Genomic DNA, 23,748 nt, shown 5'->3' on the forward strand with positions numbered 1-23,748 from the left:
GCAGTTGGGCAGGGGCTCCTCTTGTTCCCCTGCGGGCGAGGTGGGCACAGCAGAGCAGTGGTGTGGGAGGTGAGCACAGGTGTACAGCCTGGCCCAGGGTGGCTCTGTAACCCTCAAGGGCAAGAAGACACACTGCTGTGGCAGAAAAAGTCTGTCCCTGCATGGCCACCAGGGCACTATGGTCCTGACTCAGGGGCATCCAGGCAGAGATGCCAGAAGGCTAGGAGATGACCAGATTACCTCCAAGATCTGTCTGCCATCTGACAGTGAGAAAAGACATTTCGATTGCTTCTAACAGGACTTGGAGTTAATTAGCCCGTGACTGACTGAGTCGATACATCAACAAAGATTTATTCAGCCACCAGCTGAGAACGGCCTGCTACGTCTTGGTCAATCTATACTGGAAAACGCCATCGAAACCAGCTCTCAGAAACCAGGACAGAGAGGGAAGTGTACTGTCCTGAGAGCTGGTATGGGATCGCCCTCTCAAACAGACTCACACTGGGCTCAACATCAAGCAGTGGCAGCCGATGAAAGCAAAACAGGTGTGAATTCGTGTGAATGGGCAAAGCCCACCAGATGTGGAACTTCCCCCGACCCAAACCACAGTTGGGCTACTAGTGTGACAAAGAAACCTTTGCAAAAAGGAAATCAGCACCTTGTCACCGTGGTGTCGGGTGTGTGGGAGACAATTGTGACTCTCATTTGTCAGGCTTCTCTGTATTCATGCCTTCTTTACAATGTGACTTTGTAGTCCTGCCCTTGAATCTGGCTTCTCGTCTTTGCTTTGCTTGAGAGAAAGTGGTGGAAAGTAGTGCTATTGTCAGTTCCAAGCATAGGTCTCAAGAAGCTCTGTGCCTATCTCTTCTCTCTCAATTCTGTCGCACGTGAAACAAACCTGTTAGCCTTCTGGTTGATGATAGAGCGCAGTCAGATTCACTACCCCGGCAACACCCAGCAGACGTGAAGGAGGCCACCCCAGACGAGCCCGTCTGTAGTTCACCCCCCAGGCTGACCACAGATGCATGTGTGAGACCAGCTTCGAGGAGCCGAGGCTGGCCCAGATCGGCAGAACAACCCAGCAGACCTAGAGACCCAGGAGTAGGATGTGAATCGTTGTTACTTTAAACTATTGAGTTTCGGGGCAATTTGGCAAGCCGCTGGCTCACAGAGGGCAGCTGTCAGCCTATTTCTTTCTTTTTTTTTTTTTTAAAGATTTTATTTATTTATTTGACAGAGAGATCACAAGCAGGCAGAGAGGCAGGCAGAGAGAGAGGAGGAAGCAGGCTCCCCGCCAAGCAGAGAGCCCGATGCGGGGCTCGATCCCAGGACTCTGAGATCATGACCCGAGCCGAAGGCAGCGGCTTAACCCACTGAGCCACCCAGGCGCCCCTGTCAGCCTATTTCTTAAGAGTAAGCCACAAACATTAGTTTTGCATTGTACTGTCAGACCTGCCCACAAGAATACTGGGATTCCTAGGAATATTAAGCTTTGTTTTCCTAAGGGATGTGTGTGTGTGTGTGTGTTTACATCAGGTAACAGTAGTTATATCCATGGTACTAGTGATTCGGTATCAGCACCAAATAGTCCCCAAATAGTCTGGGGACAGTCGCATGGGAAAAGGATATCTATAGAAGGACTAGAGGTGTGCTTCTCATAACCACATGGGATGGGTCTGTTATTGGCAAACCTCATTTTCCTGTAAAAATGATGCCCCAAGATCCAGTTCTGCTCCTAGCTCCTACTGAACAGGAGCTGGGCAGAAACAGAGAAAGAACAACTAGGACCCATATTCCAACAATAATCAGTGGGACAATACCGTGGAAGAAACTAAGATGATAATCAGAAGCAGCACTACTAGGCCACTTACTGTATCCCAGGTACTGCTCTAAGTACTTAGTACTAAGTACTAAGTAACATATTTAACTACATGTTAATCCTTACAGCAAGCCTACACCTGGCACCATTTATGTTAGCCACACAAAGGATAAAAAACATAGAAAGTAACTCATGAAATGAAAAAAAAAGGACAAAAAGAGCTAAGGACTAAATAAGACTTTGAAACTCTCTGGAGGGATACAGATGAAGATCTGACCCAATGGAAAGACACATCAACCCATCATGCTCTTGGATAGAAAGAAAGCATCCCAGAGATGTCCATTTTCCCCAAGTCAACTTATAAATTTAACATCCTAATATATGTACTGTATCAATCAAGGTTCTGTCAGGCAAATATTGCCACACTGGGCAGTTCAACAGAGGGAATTTTATCCGGAGAACAGGTGGTAAAGGAGAACCAAAGCCCCGCTGGGGTGTGAGAGGCTCACCCAGAGACTCGGGAGGCAATGGAGTAGCAGTCTTCCAGGCAGGAGGGAGAGGGGCCCTCGAGGGTGGGCTGTCTGCTGATACCCTCCCACCCTTGTTCGGTAGTACAGGTCAGACTTGCCCCGACCCTTTATTTACCGGAGTTCCCTTCTCCCCGCCTACTTTAATTTTTTTTTTTTTAAAGAAAGCAAGTGCATTTTGATGAAAAAAATACATGGTACAGCTTTACTTTGAATTCCGTCTTTGAACCAGGGGTCTCTTTGAACCAGAGTTTAGCGGGACTAGATTAATGTCTCTCAAAAGTTTTCATGAAATGAGTTTCTCACCTGGGGGGGATTTTGTGCTCCAACAGGACATGGGACACCGCTGGGAGGCATTTTGGATGATCATTGCTAGCATCTAGTGGGAAGATGTGTGTGCATGCACTATGAGCTTCTCATGGATAGAGGCCAAGGATGCTACTAAGCTTTTATGAGGCACCAGACCACCCCCTACTACACCCACCCCCACACAAGGAACAACCATCCTGCCCAAAGTGTCAGCGGTGCCAAGGCTAACACTCTAACCTATTGGCAAAGGGCAGTTAGCTGGAACTTGTTTTTTTTTTTTTTTGTTGTTTGTTTGTTTTTGTTTTTAAGATTTATTTATTTGAGAAAGAGAGAGACAGAGATAGTGACAGAGATAGTGACAGAGAGCATGGGCGGGGAGGAGAGGGAGAGGCAGGCTCTCACTGAGCAGGGAGCTTGATGTGGGGCTCAATCCCAGGACCCTGGGATCATGACTTGAGCCGGAGGCAGAGGCTTAACCCACTGAGCCACCCAGGTGTTCCTTGAACTTGCACTTTTTAAGGGCATAGCCTAAAGCAGCCTCTCACAAGCCCTAAATTTCTTTTTTTATTATTATGTAATAAATTTGACATGTTACATTTTGTAAACTTAAGGTAGACAGTGTATTACTTAGATATATTTTTTAAGTTTTTATTTATTTATTTGACAGACAGAGATCACAAGTAGGCAGAGAGGCAGGCAGAGAGAGAGGAGAAGCAGGCTCCTGCTTAGCAGGGAGCCCAATGCGGGGCTTGATCCCAGGACTCTGGGATCATGACCTGAGCTGAAGGCAGAGGCTTTAACCCACTGAGCCACCCAGGTGCCCCTACTTGGATATATTTATATACTATAAATAAAGTACCTTTGTACTCTTTGTTTTTGTTTTTAATGGGTTTGACTCTTTTAGATTCTACACATAAGTGACATCGTATGATACTTGCATTTCTCTGTCAGACTTCTCTCATTTTGCATAATGTGTTGTTGCAAATGCCAGGATAGCCTCCCTTTTCATGGCCAAATAATATTCCATTGTATACATAATCTACTTTTTTTTTTAAAGTAGTCTCCAAGAGCTTGAACTCATGACCCTGAGCTCAAGACCTGACCTGAGATCAAGAGTCAGATGCTTAACTGACTGAGCCCCCAGGTGCCCTGGGATCCACAGCATTTTTAATCCATTCTTCCAGGGATGGACATTTGGGTTGTTTCCATATCTTGGCTATTGTGAACAATGCTGTGATAAACATGCAAATGTCTTGTCAAAATCCAGTTTCCTCTTCTTTTAGATATAAACCCAGAGGTGGAATTGCTGGATTGCATGGTAGAATCTATTTTAACTTTTTGAAGAGCCACCATATTGTTTTCCATAGTGGTTGTACTAATTTGCATTCCTACCAACAGTGCACAAGTGCTCCCTTTTCTCCACATCCTTCTTAGCATTTGTCTTTTGTGTTCTTTTTTTTTTTTTTTTAAAGATTTTATTTATTTATTTGACAGAGAGAGATCACAAGTAGACAGAGAGGCAGGCAGAGAGAGAGAGAGAGGGAAGCAGGCTCCCTGCCGAGCAGAGAGCCCGATGCGGGCCTCGATCCCAGGACCCTGAGATCATGACCTGAGCCGAAGGCAGCGGCTTAACCCACTGAGCCACCCAGGCGCCCTGTCTTTTGTGTTCTTGATGCTAGCCATTCTAACAGGAGTGAGATAACATTTCATTGTGGTTCTGATTGTATCTCCCCAATGATTAGTGACCTTAAGCATCTTCTCATGTGCCTAGTGGCCATCTGTATATCCTCTATGGACAAATGACTATCTAGTTCTTCTATTTTTTTTTAAAGATTTTTATTATTTATTTATTTGACAGATCACAAGTAGGCAGAGAGACAGGCAGAGAGAGAGAAGGGAGGAAGCAGGCTCCCCACTGAGCAGAGAGCCCGATGCAGGGCTCAATCCCAGGACCCTGAGATCATGACCCGAGCCAAAGGCAGAGGCTTTAACCCACTGAGCCACCCAGGTGCTCCTAGTTCTTCTATTTTTAATAGAATTTGGTTTTTTATTAAGTTGTGTGAGTTCTTTGTATATTTTGGATCTTCACCCTTTATCTGATACATAGTTTGCAAAAATTTTCTCCCATTCTGTAGGTTGTTGTCCCACTTTGTTGTTTGTTTTGCTGTGCAGAAGTTTGGAGTTTGATGTAGTCCCATCTGTTGATTTTTTGCTTTTGTTGTTTTGTTTTTGTTTTTGCTTTTAGCATCATGTACAAAAAATCATTGCCAAGACCAATATTGATGAATTTATTCCCTGTTTTCTTCTAGGAGTTTCATGGTATCAGGTCTTACATTTAAATATTTGATCCATTTTAAGTTAATTTTTGTGAGTGGTGTGAGATAAAGGCTGGTTTCATTGTTTTGTATGTGTTTCTCCAGTTTTCCCAAAACCATTTGTTGAAGAGATGATCTTTCCCCAGGGTAATGTAGGCTTCCTTGTTGAATATCAGTTGACCTTATATGCCAGCATTTAATTCTGGGTTGTCTATTCTGTCCCATTGGTCTATGTGTCTATTTTTGTGCCAGTACCATACTTTTTTTATTACTGTGTCTGTGCAGTACTGTTTAAAATCAAGAAGTGTGATACCTCTAGCTTTTTTTTTTTCCTCAGGATTGCTTTGGCTATTCAGGGCCTTTTGTAGTTTCACACAAACTTTAGGATTATTTCTTTGGTATTTTGATGGAGATTGTATTGAATCTCTAGATGGTTTTGAGTGGTTTGGCCGTTTTAACAATATTTATTCTTCTGATCCACAAACATGGAATGTCTTTCATTTGTGTCTTCAGTTTCTTTGAACAAAGTCTTGTAGAATTCATCGTATAGCTCTTTAACTTCCTTAAGTTTATTCCGAAGTATTTTATTGTTTTTGATGCTATTTTGGTCGGGATACTTTTCTTTATTTCTTTTCCCAGTGATTTGTCTTAGTGTAAAGGAATGCCACTGATTCTTTTCTTTTCTTTTCTTTTTTTTTAAGGTGCCACTGATTCTTGCAAGCTGATTTTGCAGCCCGTCACTTGACTGAAATCATTAATTCCAACAGTTTGGTGGCCTCTTTGGGATTTTCTCTAAAAACATCATATCATCCTCAAATAGCAAAAATTTTACATCTTCCTTCCTAATTTGGATACTTTTAATTTCTTTCTCTTACCCTAACTGTTGTAACTAAGACTTCTAATACTATATTAAATAGGCGACCTTGTCTTGTTCCTGATCTCAGAGGAAATCTTTTCAAATTTTCTCCATTGAATATAATGTTAGATGTGGGGTTATTGTTTATGGCCTTTATTGTGTTGAGGTGTTTCTTCTATATCCAATTTATTAAGATTTTTTTAATCCTGAAATGATATTGTATTTTGTCGAAAGCTTTTCCAGTTATCTGTTGAGATATCATGTGGCTTTTATCTTCATGTTGTTGATGTGATGAATTACATTTATTGATTTGCATGTGTTGAACTACCCTTCCATCCCAAGGGTAAATATCACTTGATCGTAGTGTATAGTGCTTTTAATGTATTCTTGAATTCAATTTGCTAATATTTTGTTGTGAATTTTTGCATCTATATTCATCAGGGTTGTTGATCTAGAGTTTCTTTTCTTGTGGTATCCTTATCAGTTTAGCTATCAAGATAATGCTGGCTTCCTAGGATGAGTTTGAAGGTGTTGCTTTTCTCAATGTTTTGGAAGACTTTGAGGAGGATTAGTGCTAATTCCTCCTTAAATGTTCAGTGGAATTAACTAGTGAAGTCATCTGGCCCTAGAGTTTTCCATGTTGGGAGTTTTCTCATCATTGACAATTTCTTAATTCATTACTGATCTGTTCAGGTTTTCTGTTTTTCTGATTCATGCTAGGTATGTTGTGTGTTACTATAAATTTATCCATTTGTACCAGGTTATGTAATTTGTTAGCATATATTTGTCTGTAGTAGTCTCTTATAAGTCTCTTTATTTCTGTAGTATCCATAGTAATGTGTCCTCTTTTACTTCAAGTTCTATTTGAGTCTTCTCTCTCTCTTTCTCTCTCTTTTTTTTAGTCTAGCTAAGGAATTAGTCTAGCTAAGGAATTAGTCTAGCTGTCAATATTGTTTATTTTTTTAAAGTAATGGTTTTTAGTTCTGCTGATTCTTTCTGCTGTTTTTCTGGTCTTTGTTTCATTTATTTTTGCTTTTTTATTTCCTTTCTTCTGTTATCTTTGGGCTTGACTAGTTAGTTCCTCTTTTTTCCTAATTTCTTAATATGTGTTTATTGGTATAATCTTTCCTCTTAGAACTGTTTTTCCTGCATCCCACAAAATTTGATATGAAGCATTTTCATTTTAATATGTCTCAACATAATTTGTCTTCCTTTTGATTTCTTCTTTGACTCATTGGTTATTTAGAAATGTGCTATTTATTTTCCACATATTTGAAGATCTACTCACTTTCTTCTGGTTGACTTCCAATTTCATGCCATTGTGGTCAGAGAAGATAGTTGATGTGATCTCAATCTTCATTTTCTAAGATTAGTTTTGTGGTCTATCATATGTTCTATCCTGGAGAATGTTCATGTGCACTTAAGAATGTGTATTCTGTTGTTGTTCTTTCTACTGTTTTTCTGGTCTTTGGAGACCAGAAAATGTCTCCTATATGTCTCTACATGTCTCCTAGGTCCATTTATTTGTTCTACAGTGTGGTTCAACTCCAATGTGTCCTTGTTGATTTTCTGTCTGCACAAGCTCTCCATTGTTGATAGTGGGATATTGAAGTCCCTTACTGTTATTGTACTATTGTATAGTTCTCCCTTGAGATTTTTTAGCATTTGCATAATATATTTTGGTGCTCAGATGTTGAAAGTGTATATATTTATAATTGCTATTATCTTCTTGATGAACAGAGGTTCCCTGACTTATGATGGTTTGACTTACGGTTTTTTGACTTTTTGATGGTGCAAAAATGATATTCATGGATAGAAACTGTGCTTCAAATTTTGAGTTTTTAATCTTTTCCCAGTCTAGTGCTATGCAGTATGATACTGTCTCTTGAGAGCAGGTAGCAGTAGTGAGGTGCAGTTCCCAGTGGCAACGCAATCATGAAGGCCAACAACTGATATACTTACAGCCATTCTGTACCCATACAGTCATTTTGTTTTTCACTTTCAGTACAGTAGTCAAGAAATTACCTGAGATATTCAACCCTTTATTATAAAATAGGCTTTGTGTTAGATGATTTTGCCCAACTATGGGCTAATGTAAGTGTTGTTAGCACATTTAAGGTAGGCTAGGCTAAGCTATCATGTTTGGTAGGTTAGGTGTATTAAATGCATTTTCAACTTATATTTTTAACTCGTGATGGGTTTATCAGGATGCAACCCTCTCATAAGTGCAGGAAGATTTGTATTGACTCTTTTATCATAATTATATAATGTCCCACTGTGTCCCTTGCTACCAATTTTGGCTTGAAGTCTCTTTTGTCTAATATAAATATGTCTACACCCACTTTCTTTTGGTTACCATTTCTTGGGGTAGCATCCTCTGCTCCTTCACTTTTGAGTCTATGTTTGTCTTTGGAGCTGAGAAGAGTCTCCTGAAGGCAGCATACAGTTGGGTCTTTGTTTTAATCCATCCAGATGCTCTGTTCTTTTTGATTGACGAGTTCAATCCATTTACATCTAAGGTGATTATTGATAGATGAGGACTTACTATTGTCATTTTATCTTGTGAAAACTGAAAAGTTTTGAATCTCCATTATTTCTTTTTCTTTCATTTATTTACTTTTTAGGTTGGTGGTTTTCTATGATAATTTGCTCAATGTCCCACCCTGTCAACCTTTTTAAGTGTTTTGTCTTTGCTTTAGATTTCGTTTTGTAGTTCCCATGAGGTTTATGTAAAACATCTCATAGATAAAATAGTCCTTTTTCTGTTGACAGCAACTTATCTTCATTTAACCCTACAGGTTCTGGCATTTTCCTCCTTCCCTTTTGTGCTTTTGTTGTCACAAATTAGCTCCTTTTATGCTGTGAGTTTGTTGCCAAATTGTGGTAGCTATGTTTATTTTTAATGCCTTTCTCTTTTAAAATTTATGCTACAATCATTTAATACCCTAGTCTAAAAGAGGGTTATAATTTTTACTTTATCCATCACTTTAGTAAAAATTTGGGGTATTTTTGTCTTTTCATTTTAGGTAGAAGAGCCGCTTTCAACATTTTTTAATGTTTTTTTGATGGTAGGTTAATAAAATTAAATAAATAATTTAATATGATAAAATAACTAATATGATAAAATAATAAAATAATTTAATATATGAAATGATTCTTTTATGGTAGGTTAATTTAAAAAAATAGTTTTTTTTTTAAGATTTTATTTATTTATTTGAGAGAGAGACAGTGAGAGAGAGCATGAGCAAGGAGAAGGTCAGAGGGAGAAGCAGACCCCCCATGGAGCCGGGAGCCCGATGTGGGACTCGATCCCGGAACCCCGGGATCACGACCTGAGCCGAAGACAGTCGTCCAACCAACTGAGCCACCCAGGCGTCCCAAAATAGTTTTTTTTAAATGGTACTTTTTAAATGGTAGGTTCGTGGTGGTGAACTCCCTCAGCTATGTGTTTGCTTTTTTCCTTCATTTGGGAGGGTCAATTTAATGGATAAAGTATTCTTGGCTAGGAATTTTTATCTTTCAATACTTTGAATATGACATTTCACTCTCTCCTGGCCTGTAGAGTTTCTGTTGAAGAAATGTGCTGATAATCTAATAGGGGTTCCTTTGTAGGTTACATTCTTCTCCCCCACCCTGGCTGCCTTAACAGTCGTTCTTGATCATCAATTTTTTTTTAAAGATTTTATTTATTTATTTGAGAGAGAGACAGTGAGAGAGAGCATGAGCTAGGAGAAGGTCAGAGGGAGAAGCAGACTCCCCATGGAACCGGGAGCCTGATGTGGGACTCGATCCTGGGACCCCGGGATCATGACCTGAGCCGAAGGCAGTCGTCCAACCAACTGAGCCACCCAGGTGTCCCTTGATCATCAATTTTTGACAGCTTCATGATAATATGTCTTGAAGAGGGTCTTCCAGCATTCAGATCGTTAAGGTGACTTATTAGCTTTGTGGACCTATTAGCTTTGGCTAGTTCTTTCCTCAGGTTTGGGAAATTTTCAGCTACTGTTTCTTTAAATAACCCTCCTGTCTCCCTCTCCTTCTCTTCTTCTGGTATACCCATTATTCTTATGTTTGTCCCCTTAGGAGAGTCTGATAGCTTTTTCTTTGCTTCTTAAAAATCTTAGTTCTCTCTCTTCTTCCACCTGAATCATTTCTAGATTCTGATTTTTCCAGCTCACCTATTTTCTCTTGTATCTGATCTGTACTATTTCCAGTACTTTCTAATGCATTCTTCATCTCATCTACTGAGCTCTACAGCTCCAGAATTTCAGTCTTCTTGGAAAAGTACTCCTTCTCTTTATTTTGTTCCTAAGTTCATTAAATTGCCTTTCTGAGTCTTCTTGTAGCTTGCTGAATGGTTTCCTAACAGCTACTTTGAGTTCTCTATCAGATCCTAATCTTCTGTGACTTGGAGATTGGTTGCTGGAGAACTGTTATTTTCTTTTGGTGATACCTTCTTACTGTGATTTTTTTTCATGGTGTTTGATGAGATGTGCCTCTGCTGGCACATTCGAAGTAGTGAATACCTTTCTCATTTTGGTAAAGTTTTGTTTACTTTGATTTTAACAGTTCAAGAGGTTGGGAATTAAAGGCCTTTCTTTTGGTTTCCAGAAGGTGGCGATATAGCACAGATTTCCCGCCCCGCCTCCTCCTCTCTTCCCTAAGGGCTTTATGGCTGTATTCGGGAGCACACACTTTCCACCCTCCACCTGCTCTTCTGGAGGGATCACTGAAGCTGTCACAGTTATTTGGGCAGGGGGGTCATCATCAGCGCTGAGGTTGTCAGGGTCGCTGGGACTGCTGCCGGGTGTGCTGGGGTCACGGGTGCTGCTGCTGTCCTGGGTTGCTGGGGTTATCTTGGTTTCTGGGGCCACTGCCACTGCCAGGGTCACTGGGGTTACAGGCACCACTGCTGGTGCTCTCTGCGTTCTGCTGCAATGCTCTTGACTTTGTGTCCTCCACAAGGTCCAATCCACCCACCTTCAGGTATACAGATGTTAGATTCTCTCTGGAGTCCTGGTGTGCTGTGCAGAGGGGCCCTTATTGGGCTATGGATGCCCCACTTATAAATCAAAGGGTAAAAACAAAGGGATTGACTCACCCTGCCATGATGCTGACATCACTCCCCCCCTTGCAAATGCCGTAAAAGTTCATGCAGATTTTGTATTTTGTTCATAATATAAAAATAATGTCTCAAATTGTTTACCGTCAGCTAAAGTAAAGTTCTAGCCAGAGACTGGTGCTGTAGTTCTATGTGCCCCCGCCCAGCACATCACCAGCCCTAGGAGGTGAAAATCCCACTTTGAGAAGAATGGGGTCAAAGCGAGTCAGTTCCTCTTGCTCACACCAATGTGTAGTGATCTGGGCAAATGACCAGACCAGGCTCCCCACCACTGGTATTACCTGCTTGCAGATGCCAGGGAGGCAAGCCTCTTCCAAAACACTCGGTTATACTAATTTTTTATTTTCCAGTCACCTGGACATCTTAATACAACACTGATGTACTTTTAAAAAAAGTTATTGCATTTTTATTGCAAAAATCATGTTTATTACAGAGCAATTGAAATCTAGTCCCTGAAGAGGAAAATAAAAATCCTTTATAATCTTCCACGAATAGAAAATCCCTGGTGATATTTTGTGGATCCCTGCCAGTTTAGTATACAAATGTGAAGTATAAGGATAGATTAAAGAATGAAATTAGGATCATAAAATATATCCATTTTTGTGGCCCTGCTTCAAATGTATTTTTACTATAATAGCAAAACATTTCCTGATATAATTAAATATTCCTCTATGTTGTAATTTTTGCTAGTTGTATTAAATAGCCATTCCATAATTTATTTACTCTTTCTCTTAGACATATATGGAAGGCTGCTTCTAAGTTTTAAAATTCTGAATGAACATCATTTTATATATGTCTTTGCATTTCTGTTTATTTCCTTAAGCACATTTCCATTTTTTAAAAAATATTTTGTTTATTTATTTAAGAAAGAGAGAGAGTACAATGAGAGTGGGAGGAGGGGCAGAAGGGGAGAGAGAGGGAGAGAATCTCCAGCAGACTGCACTGAACACAGAGTCTGATGGTGGGGCTTGATCTCAGAACCTCAAGATCATGACCTGATCCCAAACCAAGAGTCCAGTGCTCAACCGATTGAGCCACCCAAGTGTCCTAGGCAGACTTTCTAAAAGAATTTAGGGTAAAAGGAATGAGTGTTCAAAGATTTTTGATCCATACTGCCAAGCTACTACTCTTTATAAAGCTTGTTAACAATTTTTTTTTTTTTTTTACCAGCAATATATAAGAATTCCACAATCAGCCCCTGTGGGTCAAGATTTAGAATCATACAGTTTCAAAACTAATTTTGCCAATTTTGTGGGCAAAATGGTACCTTGTTGTTTGAGTTATGTATTTTTCCACGGCCAGTTGAGTTTCTTTTTGCATCCTTATTGCTCATTTGTATTGTTTCTTTATAATAGCTTAACAAAGCACCAAGCCTCAAAGATAATATCCTTTGCCTTTTTTCCTTTCATCTTCTTTTTACTGATTTGTTAGAGCTCTTTCTATATTAAAGACTTTAGCCAAATTTTTGTCATTTATATTACATATGTATTTATTTAATATGTATTTATTTAATCTTCTATTAAGTTAAATATATATTGTGTTTTGACTTGCAGAAAATTTCCCACTATATTGCATAAGCTAATTATTTTTTGCAAATACATATTTTAACTATGAAACAATGTACTGACTTACAGTTATTGCCTTTCTGTGCTCACAGTTTGTTGAACAATTTTACTCAAGCATCTTTGACATTGTGTTTGTCCTCACTAGATCCCTGGTTACCTTTTGAGTCACCTAGCAGCTCTTCTGGACTCATTGTAGTAGTCATTGGTGCTATATGACTTCTATTTCTAGCTGTCCACTGTCTGGGTCCCTGATCCCCTTGTGGTTGGGTGGGGTCTTGTAAGCCAATTTAATCAATGAGTTTTGAGTGGGAGTGGCTGATATATAGTGTCATTTCTAGGCTGAACTGTTTACTAGTCAGTTCCAGTGGCTGTAGAACACCCTCTTTCCCTCTGCACAGTGCCTAGCAATGTTCCAGATGTCCCCTCTGTTCCCTGAGAAACTGATAAGCAGAGCCCCCTAGTGGCCATGGCGATGTGTAGCTGAATGAGAAATCAACCCCTGTGGTTTGAAGCCTCTGAGCTTTTGGAGCTCTTTGTTACCACAGCTTAATGTAGCCTCTCCTGACTGATACAGTTCATCACGTTCAATTCCATTTGCCTTCTAGCAGATATAGCATTGAAAGAAATCTCTGTGTAATGCAGTCCCTGGAATTTTTATCCCAAGCCACAAATAGCCATCTGTATAATATTAGAGCAGTTGCTGTTTTCATTTTTCCTGAAATGTGTATTCTTCCTCTTGACAACTTATCCACCAACTGAAATGCTTTTTATTTTGGGGGATGAATAAAATCTTTTCATCTGAAAAATGCTAAGCACAACGAAAGTAGAGTGAATACTATAATGAATCCCCACAGATCCATTGCTGAGTTTTAACAATGACCAGACTTGCAGAAATTTTGAAAGGTTATATGTAGTAATATTTATTACATATTTTGGTAAATATTTTCCCTTTGCTTTTATGCTTAGAGAGTCCCTCTCTGTCACAATATAAGTGATTAATTATATTCCCATACAGTATATTTCCCATAAAATACAATGGGAATTATATTCCCATTGGGTTGGGTTCATGATTTATCACTTCTACTCTTTTCTGTACTCAGTGCTGAAAGTGGTGGTGAATGCACAAAGGTCCTTAAATGGGGACGAAGGGTGAATGGTCCTGTAAGGAGCTAGGCTTACTTTCAGAAAGCTACTGGATACACCTATAGGAGAAAGGGGCTAGGTCCAGTTTATGTTCCTCAAAACCAGACACTGAGACAAGGACCAGGGAGTAATAGTTAGTTTGGGGAGGGATGATCTCAGGAAGCATATGTTAGGGGCAGGGGAATGTGAAATGGGAAAGGGAGAAAAGCCAGCCAGGTGTGAGCTGATGAGCAGGTTCTCCCTGTGGGAGCTGGGGTCAGTCCCCCTGGAGAGCTCCTATGAACGGCCACCAGGACAGTGCAGCTGGGCAATTGCCCCTGGATCACAGAGTCTGCTTTGTGTCCCCATCAGGTTCCACAGGAGTTCAAGACTGCCCTGGGGGTGTCACAAGTTCCAGAAAAGCCAAACAGAGGGTGGTACATTGCCCTTGGTTCTGATTAAATCCTTTACTCAAGGCCATGTTTAATGGTGCCTACTATTGTTGCCTCTAATTACTACCTGTTTTGCCACATCTAGGCTTTGTAGGGAAGACTCTTGTGCAATCCTGTCTCATTTCTAGAAGGATCCAAATACACCATGATTAGCCTTTCTGATGTCACTGGAGTTGGTGAAGGGTTAACATCCATGTCAATCCCTCAAGCTGGTTGGGGTTTTCTCCGGGTTCAGGTAAGTCACTACCATGAATAAAGCCACAGGGGAGTGACCGAGTGTTGGCGATTTGCCCAGGAAGTGGGACTTTCAGTGCTAAAAATGGGAAACCATCATGGTTTGCCATCCCTTCTCAGGCTGGCCAGTACTTGAAAGGAATCACCCAAAAGCCACCAACCAGCCTTCCATTTCTCTTTATCACAAATGAATGGAGGGACTGTAACTGCAACCATCATTTCAGAGACTGGGTCGCAGATTCCACACTTTGGCAGCTCCTGCCCAACTGTGAACCGTTGCTTGGTTTCAGAGCATAAATCAGGGCTCATGGATTGTTCCTGAGAGTTCCTTGGCAGGAGGCATCCATTGCCTGCCAGAGGCCCCTGCACTCACTTCCACCATGTCAGACCCACTGCTCTGATTAAATTCCAGGGGGCTGCACTAGGGCTTTGTGCCGCCAATGCCCAGTTCATCACTGTCTCCCTGGGCAGCCCTCCACCTCCCTGGCCTGCATGGGGCCCTTCAAGCCACCATTTTGCAAATGATCCCTCTTTTGTACTTTCCAGCCCAAAGAGCTAGGATCTGTGCTTCTGCCCTGTGCAATCCCCCAGGGACTACCTGATTAACAATCAAAGCTCTGTCTCACTGGTGCATCAGAGGACTTTCTGTAGCCTTGTCTTTAAATATTCCTGAGATGCTCCCTCCAGTAGCAACCCTGAACCATGATTAATCAGAGGCTGGGATATAGCCATCAGAGCCAACCACAGACGTACCACGGGTTGCCCTGGGTAGCTGCACTTCCTCAAGGTGTGGAAAGAAGGTCATGAATCAACTGTCACTTTCAAGGCCCTCTGGTGTTTAAATGTCTCTTCTGGTTGTCAGGGCAATGTGAGACCCTGTGGTCCCCCAACACGTGGGCTCTGTTACTCTACCAGTCTCTGCAAGGCCTGCATCTTTCTGACCAGCAAACACATCACCCTACTGGTCCTTTATTTCCCAGACAGTGAGGACTCTAAGCCCAGGATTAGGTTTTGTCAAACTGCACTCTGGAGTTTGTAGCAGGTGGCAGTGGGCATAAGCCCACATTCCTTAGCCCTTCTGTGCACTGGGGATTTCCAAATGCCAGCACAGGCCTCTCTTTGTAGAAGGGTTTTTTCCCCAAAGCCTGTTCTGCACACCTGCCCCTGGACCAAGAGTGTTGTGCCATTTAGGTTGACCATGACTTTTACCCCAGTTCCCTTACATCTGGCACGGATGACTCCAGTGCCTGTTTGGCGTGGTTTTCCAGTTTCCCAGTGGGATTAAGCTCCAGTTGTTCCCAGTGGTAGCTGGTTCGATGACACACTCTTCATTGGCCACTTTCTTCCCTGTCATACCTCCCCCTTCATTATTGGTCTTCCCTTTAGTTCCCAAAGCAACTACATGAACTCAATTCTTGTCTTGGGGTCTGCTTTTATGGGATCCCAAACTAAGAAAGAAGTCAGTTATTGGATATCTCATAATTCAGGGGTCTGTGACTATTACCTACTTCCCATATAAAATGTGAATAATGCTTTTATTGTATGGTCATCATGTAGACTATAAAAAGGAAAAAAAAATAAAGGGAAAAATTTTCCTTTCTTTTTCTCTTCTTTGTTCCTTGCTGCCTCACTTAAGCATTCACTGAAGAAATATAGGAAATGCAAACTCAGATCTGTAAGGAGCCAGGTAGGTGATGTTTATGTGTGAAATAGAGGTCAGATAATTTGGGGTGGTAGGATCTATGGCAAACAGTGCATCCCCCAAAAGGTCCTTCAGCCTCCTTTTCCTCTTCCTCTTTCTTTATCATTGCTATGTCCGTCAAACAAAACGTATCCACAAGATGCTAAAATTCAAAGACAAGTACAAGACCTACCTTTGTGAGCTAGGTAATTATTTGCCTCCTTTGTTTCAGTGGAGACTACCTTTCCGAGGCAGACTTCTCTTTAGAGTAGACCAGATAACTGAGAGGAGCTCTTTGCTCATGTATAATACACCAACACTTACAAGATTCTACAATTCTGCCCCAAAAAATGTCACCTTGAAACAAGGAAAGAACCATTCCCACAGCTTGGGGGAAAGTCGAGTGAGAAATCATGTATTTTTCATCATACTCACTTCACTTTCTAAAATATTTACACGCTGTCATCTGAAGATAAGTCATAACAATTTTTCTTTTTAAGTTTTGGTGCAGTTGGCATGTTTTCCAGAACAATCACACTTGAAAGGGCCTTTCTAGTTGCAGCAGGGGAGGCTACAGATGGAGGAGAGAGACATATCCAGACTTGAGATGTGGGGAGCAGTTCAGAAGTCCATGGAAAATGACAGCAGCCACTCGGGGATTTGCTGCATTGAATGCCATGTGCATCGTAAATTCAGACCGAGGACAGACGTCACTTACATATCTCTCTTTTTGGCCTTGGGTGTCAAAAAATGCTTCTCAGTGGAAATCCCTGTCTGCTGGGGAAGGATAACATCTGCCAAGTGTTCCCCAGGGTACTGTCACCTGGTCCTGGGTCCTTGGATATGCAACCTTTTCTCTCCAGCCACACAGTGAACAACACAGTAACCGAACAAGCGGTTTGTGTATCAAAATTTCATCCTAAAACCTCCAAATTGTTGAGGCACTGAAATGGGGCGGCACCACCTCCTCCTACCCCTGCCCCCATCCTGTTGGTAAGCCCCCTCTGTAAATGGTACTGTGCCTTTCAAATGTCAGGGGACCTTGTGGCTCTCAGATGGGCTGAATGCTGATGATGGCATACAGGAATTGTTGTAAGCTTCTCCTTTGAGGAACGATGTTAGAAAGCGAAGGAAGACTGCCTCTCAAGGTGTCAGATGCAAATAAGTTGTAAGTGGATCAATGCTCGGCTGTCTTAACTAACCGAAAGGGAGCCAGGTGACATCAAGGATAACTGAAAAAGTGACCATGCTGTTTCTGCACTGCTGGAATCTGGCCAAATCTCCATTCTAAGACTGGAAGGTGTATGGTTTTCTAGATGTGCTGTAACAAAGTGTGGGTGGTGTGGACCACAGAAATAGATTGTTTAGCTGTTCTGGAAAGCCAAGTCAAAGTGTCAGCGGGGTTGGTTCCTTCTGAAGGCTGGAAGGGAGAATCTGTTCCATGACTCTCTCCTAGCTGCTGGGGGCTTCCTTGCCTTATAGAGGCATCACCCCGATCTCTGCCTTTGTGTTCTCTGGGCGTTCTTCCCGTCTGTCTGTGTCCAAAATTACCTTTTTAATACAGACACTAGTCATATCAGATTAGGGGACCACCCTGCTCCAGGATGACCTCATCTTAATTAACTACAACTGTAATGGCCCTATTTCCAAATCATGTCACATTCTGAGATGGGGGTTAGGATTTCAACATATGAATTTTGGTGAGGGGGAGAAGAATTCCACCCATAAGACAGGAGAAGCTCATGGTGTTATATTTCTATTGAGACTTCTGAAAGAATTCACCCGTTCAGAGGAAACTTCCCCTCCAGAGCTCTACAAAGCCTGTGCAATGGTGACAACTGCCACTTGATGTTACCAGAACAGAAAAGAAAGAGGCTCTGTTAGCAGTCTTCTGACTGACCTCTGACCCTTCAAGTTCTAAACCTGTCTAAAGGACCTACATTTGTTAGTTTTGGAACCTACCAGAGAGAGAAGTGTCTCCCCTAATTTGGGGCCAAGATTCCCCCTCAAGCATGGGAGTGGTGGGGGAGATGGAGGCTGGAGTAGAGCCCGACAGGTTATGACAAACAAGGCTGCTGAGGGGGTCCTGTCTATGCAGACGTAGCATATGAACATAAGCCCCAAGGAAGAGGAACAGTGGATTCAGAGAGGGACACACAAAGAGAGACAGGCACGAGAGAACAGCCAAGCCCTGTGCCCATGGGAGCTCCCATGGGAATCTCCACATGCTCTGTGGCCAGAATCCTGCAGCCATGTTGGATCCAGAACGTATGTCTGGTCCCAGCCTGGATGAGGTCCTGCTTGAATCCATCCCATCGATCTTGTCCCTCATTGTGTATCCCTATAAGAAACCCCTTAAGCTGAGCCACCTGAGCCCTTGCTCCTGCAGCTCAGAGAAACACCAGAGCATCCAGCTTGGTCATGAATCTCTTCCCCTTACCACCCAGATGAAGATGCACAGTGCCATTACTTCCAGAAAACAAGTCACCTCTACTGCCCTTTCCTAGTCATTGGGGGATTTTCAAAACCACATTATCTTGTGGTCTTAGTATCTTGGGGTTATGAGATACATATTCTAGAAATCATTTAGAGAAGCACCTCTCAAACGTAAGTGCAACCTTGTTAAAATGCAGACTCTGATACAACAGGTGGGCAGATGGGGCTGAGCTCTTTATCCCTTGCAAACTTGCAGGTGGTCCAGTGGCTGCACAGTGAGGACCACTGATATGGACTATTTTACTGAAGAAGAAAGTGAGGTTTGGAGAACCTAAGTGACTAGTGTGAATTCCTGTGGCCAAACACAGGATGGGATTGAGGTGAGAAATGGGATCTCTCAGCTGTCAAACTCAGCTCTCTAATCTCATGCCAACTCTTAAAAAAAAATCCCTGCAACAGAGGCAGACCTCCTTTCATGCAACGCTAGCTGTCTAGTGAAGATGGAGATGGAGATGACAGCCCACAAAAGAGGTTGTGGATGATTCCATCATCCCAGGCCCCATGTGCTTCCTTACATGAGGAGACTGTGACAGCCCTGATTGGAAGAGAAATTGTGTTTGCAAAGACACAAAGGCATGGATCAGCCTAGAAAACTATTTGCAAAGATAGCTAGTGCGCTGGTTCGGGCCTGTGGGCCAAGGTTGGTGGACCCTTGCTCTAAAGGGTGGCACTTTGTTTGATTCACTGTTTATTATTGTTTAGGGTGCAGACTCTGTCGATTTTTGTCCAGTGAGATGGTTTAGTCCATTAAAACAAGGAATTGTGGAAGTAAGAAACAATTTGAGGATCCCAAAGTTAGACTTAAAGCTAAATTTAATGGAATCAAATGGAACTCATTTAATCAATTCTTTTACAAATTGTATACTTCTCAGTATTCATAGATTTGGATTCAATAGGAATACAAAAAAAGGACATGGGAACAAGAGCTAAGGAATGATTTTAGAGGCCATGGCTGGTAGAGAGAGGGGGAGAAAATGGGATAGCAGAAAACTTAGCCTACAAAAACCTACATTGTTAGGCACAAATTTGATTCTGAGCTTCCTGGAAGTCAAGGGAAAGAGTGAACCTCAATGAGATAATGTCTCAGAGAGGGTTCACTGGACGCAGAGTCTGAAGTAGGTACTTGGCCTTACCAGGCGTACTGAGAACAATACTCAGGGGGAAATCTGTCATGGAGGGAGTGAAACAAGATAGGCAATGAGGGAACCTCAAACGACATGTTCTCAAGTTAAGTTAAGCTTTGGCCTGATTCACTGAGGTTCTGAGGTAAGAAATGACGCTTCAGAGTAATCCCTGCTGGGAGCAAGCAGGCTGGTTTCTTCTACCCTGAATTAGTCATTGGTTATGGGCTGCTTCCTGGGGGCGTGTGTGGGCATAACCATCTGGATGAAAGTCTCTCATAGGCCACGGTAATTCAATTCTCCAGGGAAAGGGAAGTCATGAGTTATCCGCTGGGGGTGCCCCCCAAGGCTGATAAAGGAGATGTAGGTGGGCACCACTGGCGTTCACTACAGTTACAGATTTCTATGTGACTTTTCATCTTTCAACCAACAAATGTCACTCACATATTAACTCCATAACTATTGATTGAACAGCTGATCCATCATGTTTTCAAGTGTGAGGCCAATTTCTGAGGATTTTTTTTCCCCCAATTAAGAGCTCTTAGAAATATTTCTTCTTTATTATGTTCTACAAGGATAGTTGGTGTGGAAAACGTATTCTCTGACCTCAGGAAACATATTGAAAAAGTTGGCTTCACTATTATCAAAACATAAGTGTTGGCGAGGACGTGGAGAAAAGTCAATCCCTGTGCACTGTTGGTGGGAATGTCAATTGGTGCAACCACTGAGGAAAAGAGTGTGCAGGAAAAGAGTTAAAAACAGAACTACCATATGACTCAGCAGTCCTACTTCTGGGATAATCTGAAGGGAATGAAATTACTGTCTTTACGTATCTGCATCCCAATTTCACTGCAGCATTTTTCACACTACCCAAGACATGGAAACAACCGAATTGTCCATCAATGCATGAATGCGTAAAGAAAATACGAGATGCACATACACACTCAGCCATAAAAAGAAGGAAATCCTACCATTTGTGACAACATGGACAGACCTAGAGGGCATTATGCTAAGTAAAATTAACCAGGCAGAGAAAAACAAATAACTTCATGGTATCACTTATCTGTAGACTCTTAAAAAAAGTCAAACTCATAGAAATAGGGAGTTACCAGGGCCTGGGGCCTGAGGGGTGAAGAGGACTGGGGTGACCATACCTAGGTCAAATGGTATAAGCTTCCAGTTATAAGATAAGTAAGTTGTGGGATTTAACAGTGACAACAGTTAAAAATAAAACAAAACACAGTGTTGACATTTTGTAACACTTTAAAACAACAACAAAATAGCCTTAAGTTGTCCACTCAAATTTTCTTCAATATTTTTACCTTTCCAAGCTACTGCTGAGTTTGGGGTGTTTCGTACACACACCTCTTAGTGATATAAATGTACAAGTAATAAGTTCATGTATATTTCACATAGACCTTAAATAACTTAAACAGAACAAATGCATTTTGTAGTTCATTTATAATGGTGCTAATTTACATATCCAAACATGATTATAACCATTCCATCCATTTGAGATCGGTCAAAATCCAAGAAGAAAACTTTCTAAAAATTCCTAAAATGCACTTCCAAAAGTCCATCCACTAAACGTGACATACTTGTCTTTCCTTCACTTAGGACCTGACAACTCTTACTCCACATACCATGTGGTAATCTTGGGAAATGTGATTCCTATGTCCATGGCTGATTAGATAAGCAAACTCAAAGCATGGAAAGGGCATCACTATTACCTGAGGGCAAGTCCAATCTTGAAGACAAGACTAAGACAAAATGACTAAGTACTCTTGAGTGGTTGGTGTTGTGGCGCAAATGGTGAGGAACTTGGCCCATCCTAAGAGCTCTTGAAGACAAAGCAGTATGGCAATTCAAGTCTGGAACTTTCCACTGGCAGCCCAGGACTCTTGGAGCTGAGACCAGCCATCCCCTCTGTGCCCTGAGTTCTTGAGCCACAAGACTAACAAAACACTGGGCTTTATGCCACAAAGTTTTGGGGAGATTGATGAAACGTCCATAATGACCTGGATAAACACCAACCCTTCCTGGGGAAATTCCCAGTGCCAAACACTGGCGTATTTATCTCATTGACACCTTACAATGATCCCAGGAGAAATGAATGATCATCACCATTTTACAGGCAAAATGCAGTAGTGCAGGGAGGTCAAGTCATTTGCAGATACACCCAGACACTGTGTGTCCTAAACGGGACCTGAACCCAGAAGACTCTGATCTCGGGGCCTGGCTCATGTCTTGTTGGAGATGACCCTGCCCTGAGATGGGAGGAAGGGAACTTCTTTCCTCTCACATGGGCGGCTGACTGGAGACACTCCTTTTGGAGGCTCTGTCTTGGTTTCTTCTCCTTGGCTCTCTGTTCCAGGGAAGGGCAGCTTCAAAAACCGGGGGCTCATGGGTGCTAGAGCCATCCCTTCCACACCCAGATGCCACTGCCTGGGGGCTGCTCCCAGCTGACCTGTGGCACAGTGGAGTGCCAGCACAGGCCCCCAGGATGACTCTCCTTCCTCCCCGTTCCTTTATGCAAATTGGGCCAGCATTGCTGTTTGAAGGCACCTCCTGCAACCTCTTGCCCCCTCCTCTTTGCCCTTTATAGGAGCCCCCTCCAATAAATTCTCACCACTAACCCTGTTTGGGGGTCCATTTCTCCAAGGTCCTGAGTGACAGCCCCACCTCTGCCTCCTTCCCTGCCCCTCCCCTTGCTTCATTCTCTCACCTCCTCTGGATGCCTCCCACCCTCAACATCCCCCACCCTACCCCTCAGGATAGGGGCCAGGTGGCCACAGCAAAGTCCTTACCTTGTTGACGCCGTCGGCCATGGCCTGAAGTGTGAGCTCGCGGGGGCCGTCCACCGTCTTCCCGTTGTCAGTCGGGCCCCAGCTGGCACTGTAGATGTCGATCAGCTGAGGCATGTGGCTGATGGACGAGGCCTCGATGATGTCCGTCATGAAGGGCTGGTCCAGCATCCGGATACCTGTGGCCCCATGTGGGCAGGGAAACACCGCATTTGGTTGCCCAGTGGGGCAGGAGGGTGATGATGAGGGCTCGGGTCCTGGGTATGGTTGGAGGGTCTGCCACCCGGGTGTCCTGGGGGATGTTATGACATCTTGAGTCCAGCCTCAGGCTGGATGGGCTACACCTTCAGAGGATGAAGAAGGGTTCACAGACCATCTCACTCGATCCTTTTGGGACCCCGCCATGCCTTTGGTTATATAACTATTTGAAGAAATTGTTCCCCGCCCCCCAAACTTGACTAGAATTTCTGATGGAGAGAGACCACCTTTGTTAAAGAGGTTCCTTGATAACTGTGTTTCCCAGTTTTGAAACTGAAAGCTCAGTTTTCAGCAATTGGGTATGGACAGGTGGGTGGGCAGTTTTGGAGGAGAAATATACCCATTGTCTGGACAGTGTGTGGGGGGGTGCAATTGATATTAAATATTTCAGAGTAAATCCTAGAGATTAGGGGGTAGAGAGAGGGGCAGGAACAGCGCAGAGATCGGGGGAGTCAGGAAAAGAGAACTCCAAGTTGCGCAGTAGCTGAGAAGGGGTTTTGCAGAGGATAGAAATGTAGAATGAACCATTCTGAAATATATTAGTAATGGGGTGCATGACACAGTCCCCCCTTCTTTTTCCCCTGTGTCATCTATGTATAGCTTGTGCTCTTCCAACAAGTAGCTGAGATGTTATAAAGGAGCAGAGTCCTGTGGTCCACGATTGTGTGTGGGTAAACCTGAGCTGCACACAGGGATGCAGAAGAAGGTGCACTGGTGGGCATCCATACTTCACATCACCCTCTGACTATCCCTGACAAGCCTCTCCAGGGTTAGCACAGCGCAGCCAATGGGATGGGCGCTTGGTCCTCTATCACTACCCTCCAGATATTGCTGTTGGGGGGCCGTAGTGTTCTCTGCACTGTACACTGGTTCTCTTTTGTGGTAAGGACCCTAGAATGTTAGAGCAGCTGCCCTATGTCTTTCTTCTCATGGGAGTTATGAAGCGAAGGGACTGGGCTCTACACAGTCAAAACCTGGATCTTGACACCTCTTAACTATATTTACCATGGCCAAAGGACACTAGGACACAAGCATCACTCTCCTCATGGCATGCAAGCCCATGGAAA

At 42.7% G+C, this 23,748-nt stretch overlaps 1 protein-coding gene across 2 annotated transcripts in view; it reads right to left on the bottom strand.

Annotated features, from left to right (window-relative positions):
* Positions 1-23,748, bottom strand: part of PCSK2 (proprotein convertase subtilisin/kexin type 2) — a 257,758-nt gene that overhangs the window by 23,450 nt on the left and 210,560 nt on the right. For both annotated transcript variants that reach the window (XM_047745216.1, XM_047745217.1), the window contains exon 8: positions 22,427-22,602. In XM_047745216.1, coding sequence (XP_047601172.1) covers positions 22,427-22,602 — 176 coding nt within the window. The remainder of the gene's footprint in view (positions 1-22,426; positions 22,603-23,748) is intronic.

The sequence above is a fragment of the Lutra lutra genome, chromosome 9, assembly GCF_902655055.1.
Source record: "Lutra lutra chromosome 9, mLutLut1.2, whole genome shotgun sequence".
Taxonomy (NCBI): Eukaryota; Metazoa; Chordata; class Mammalia; order Carnivora; family Mustelidae; genus Lutra; species Lutra lutra.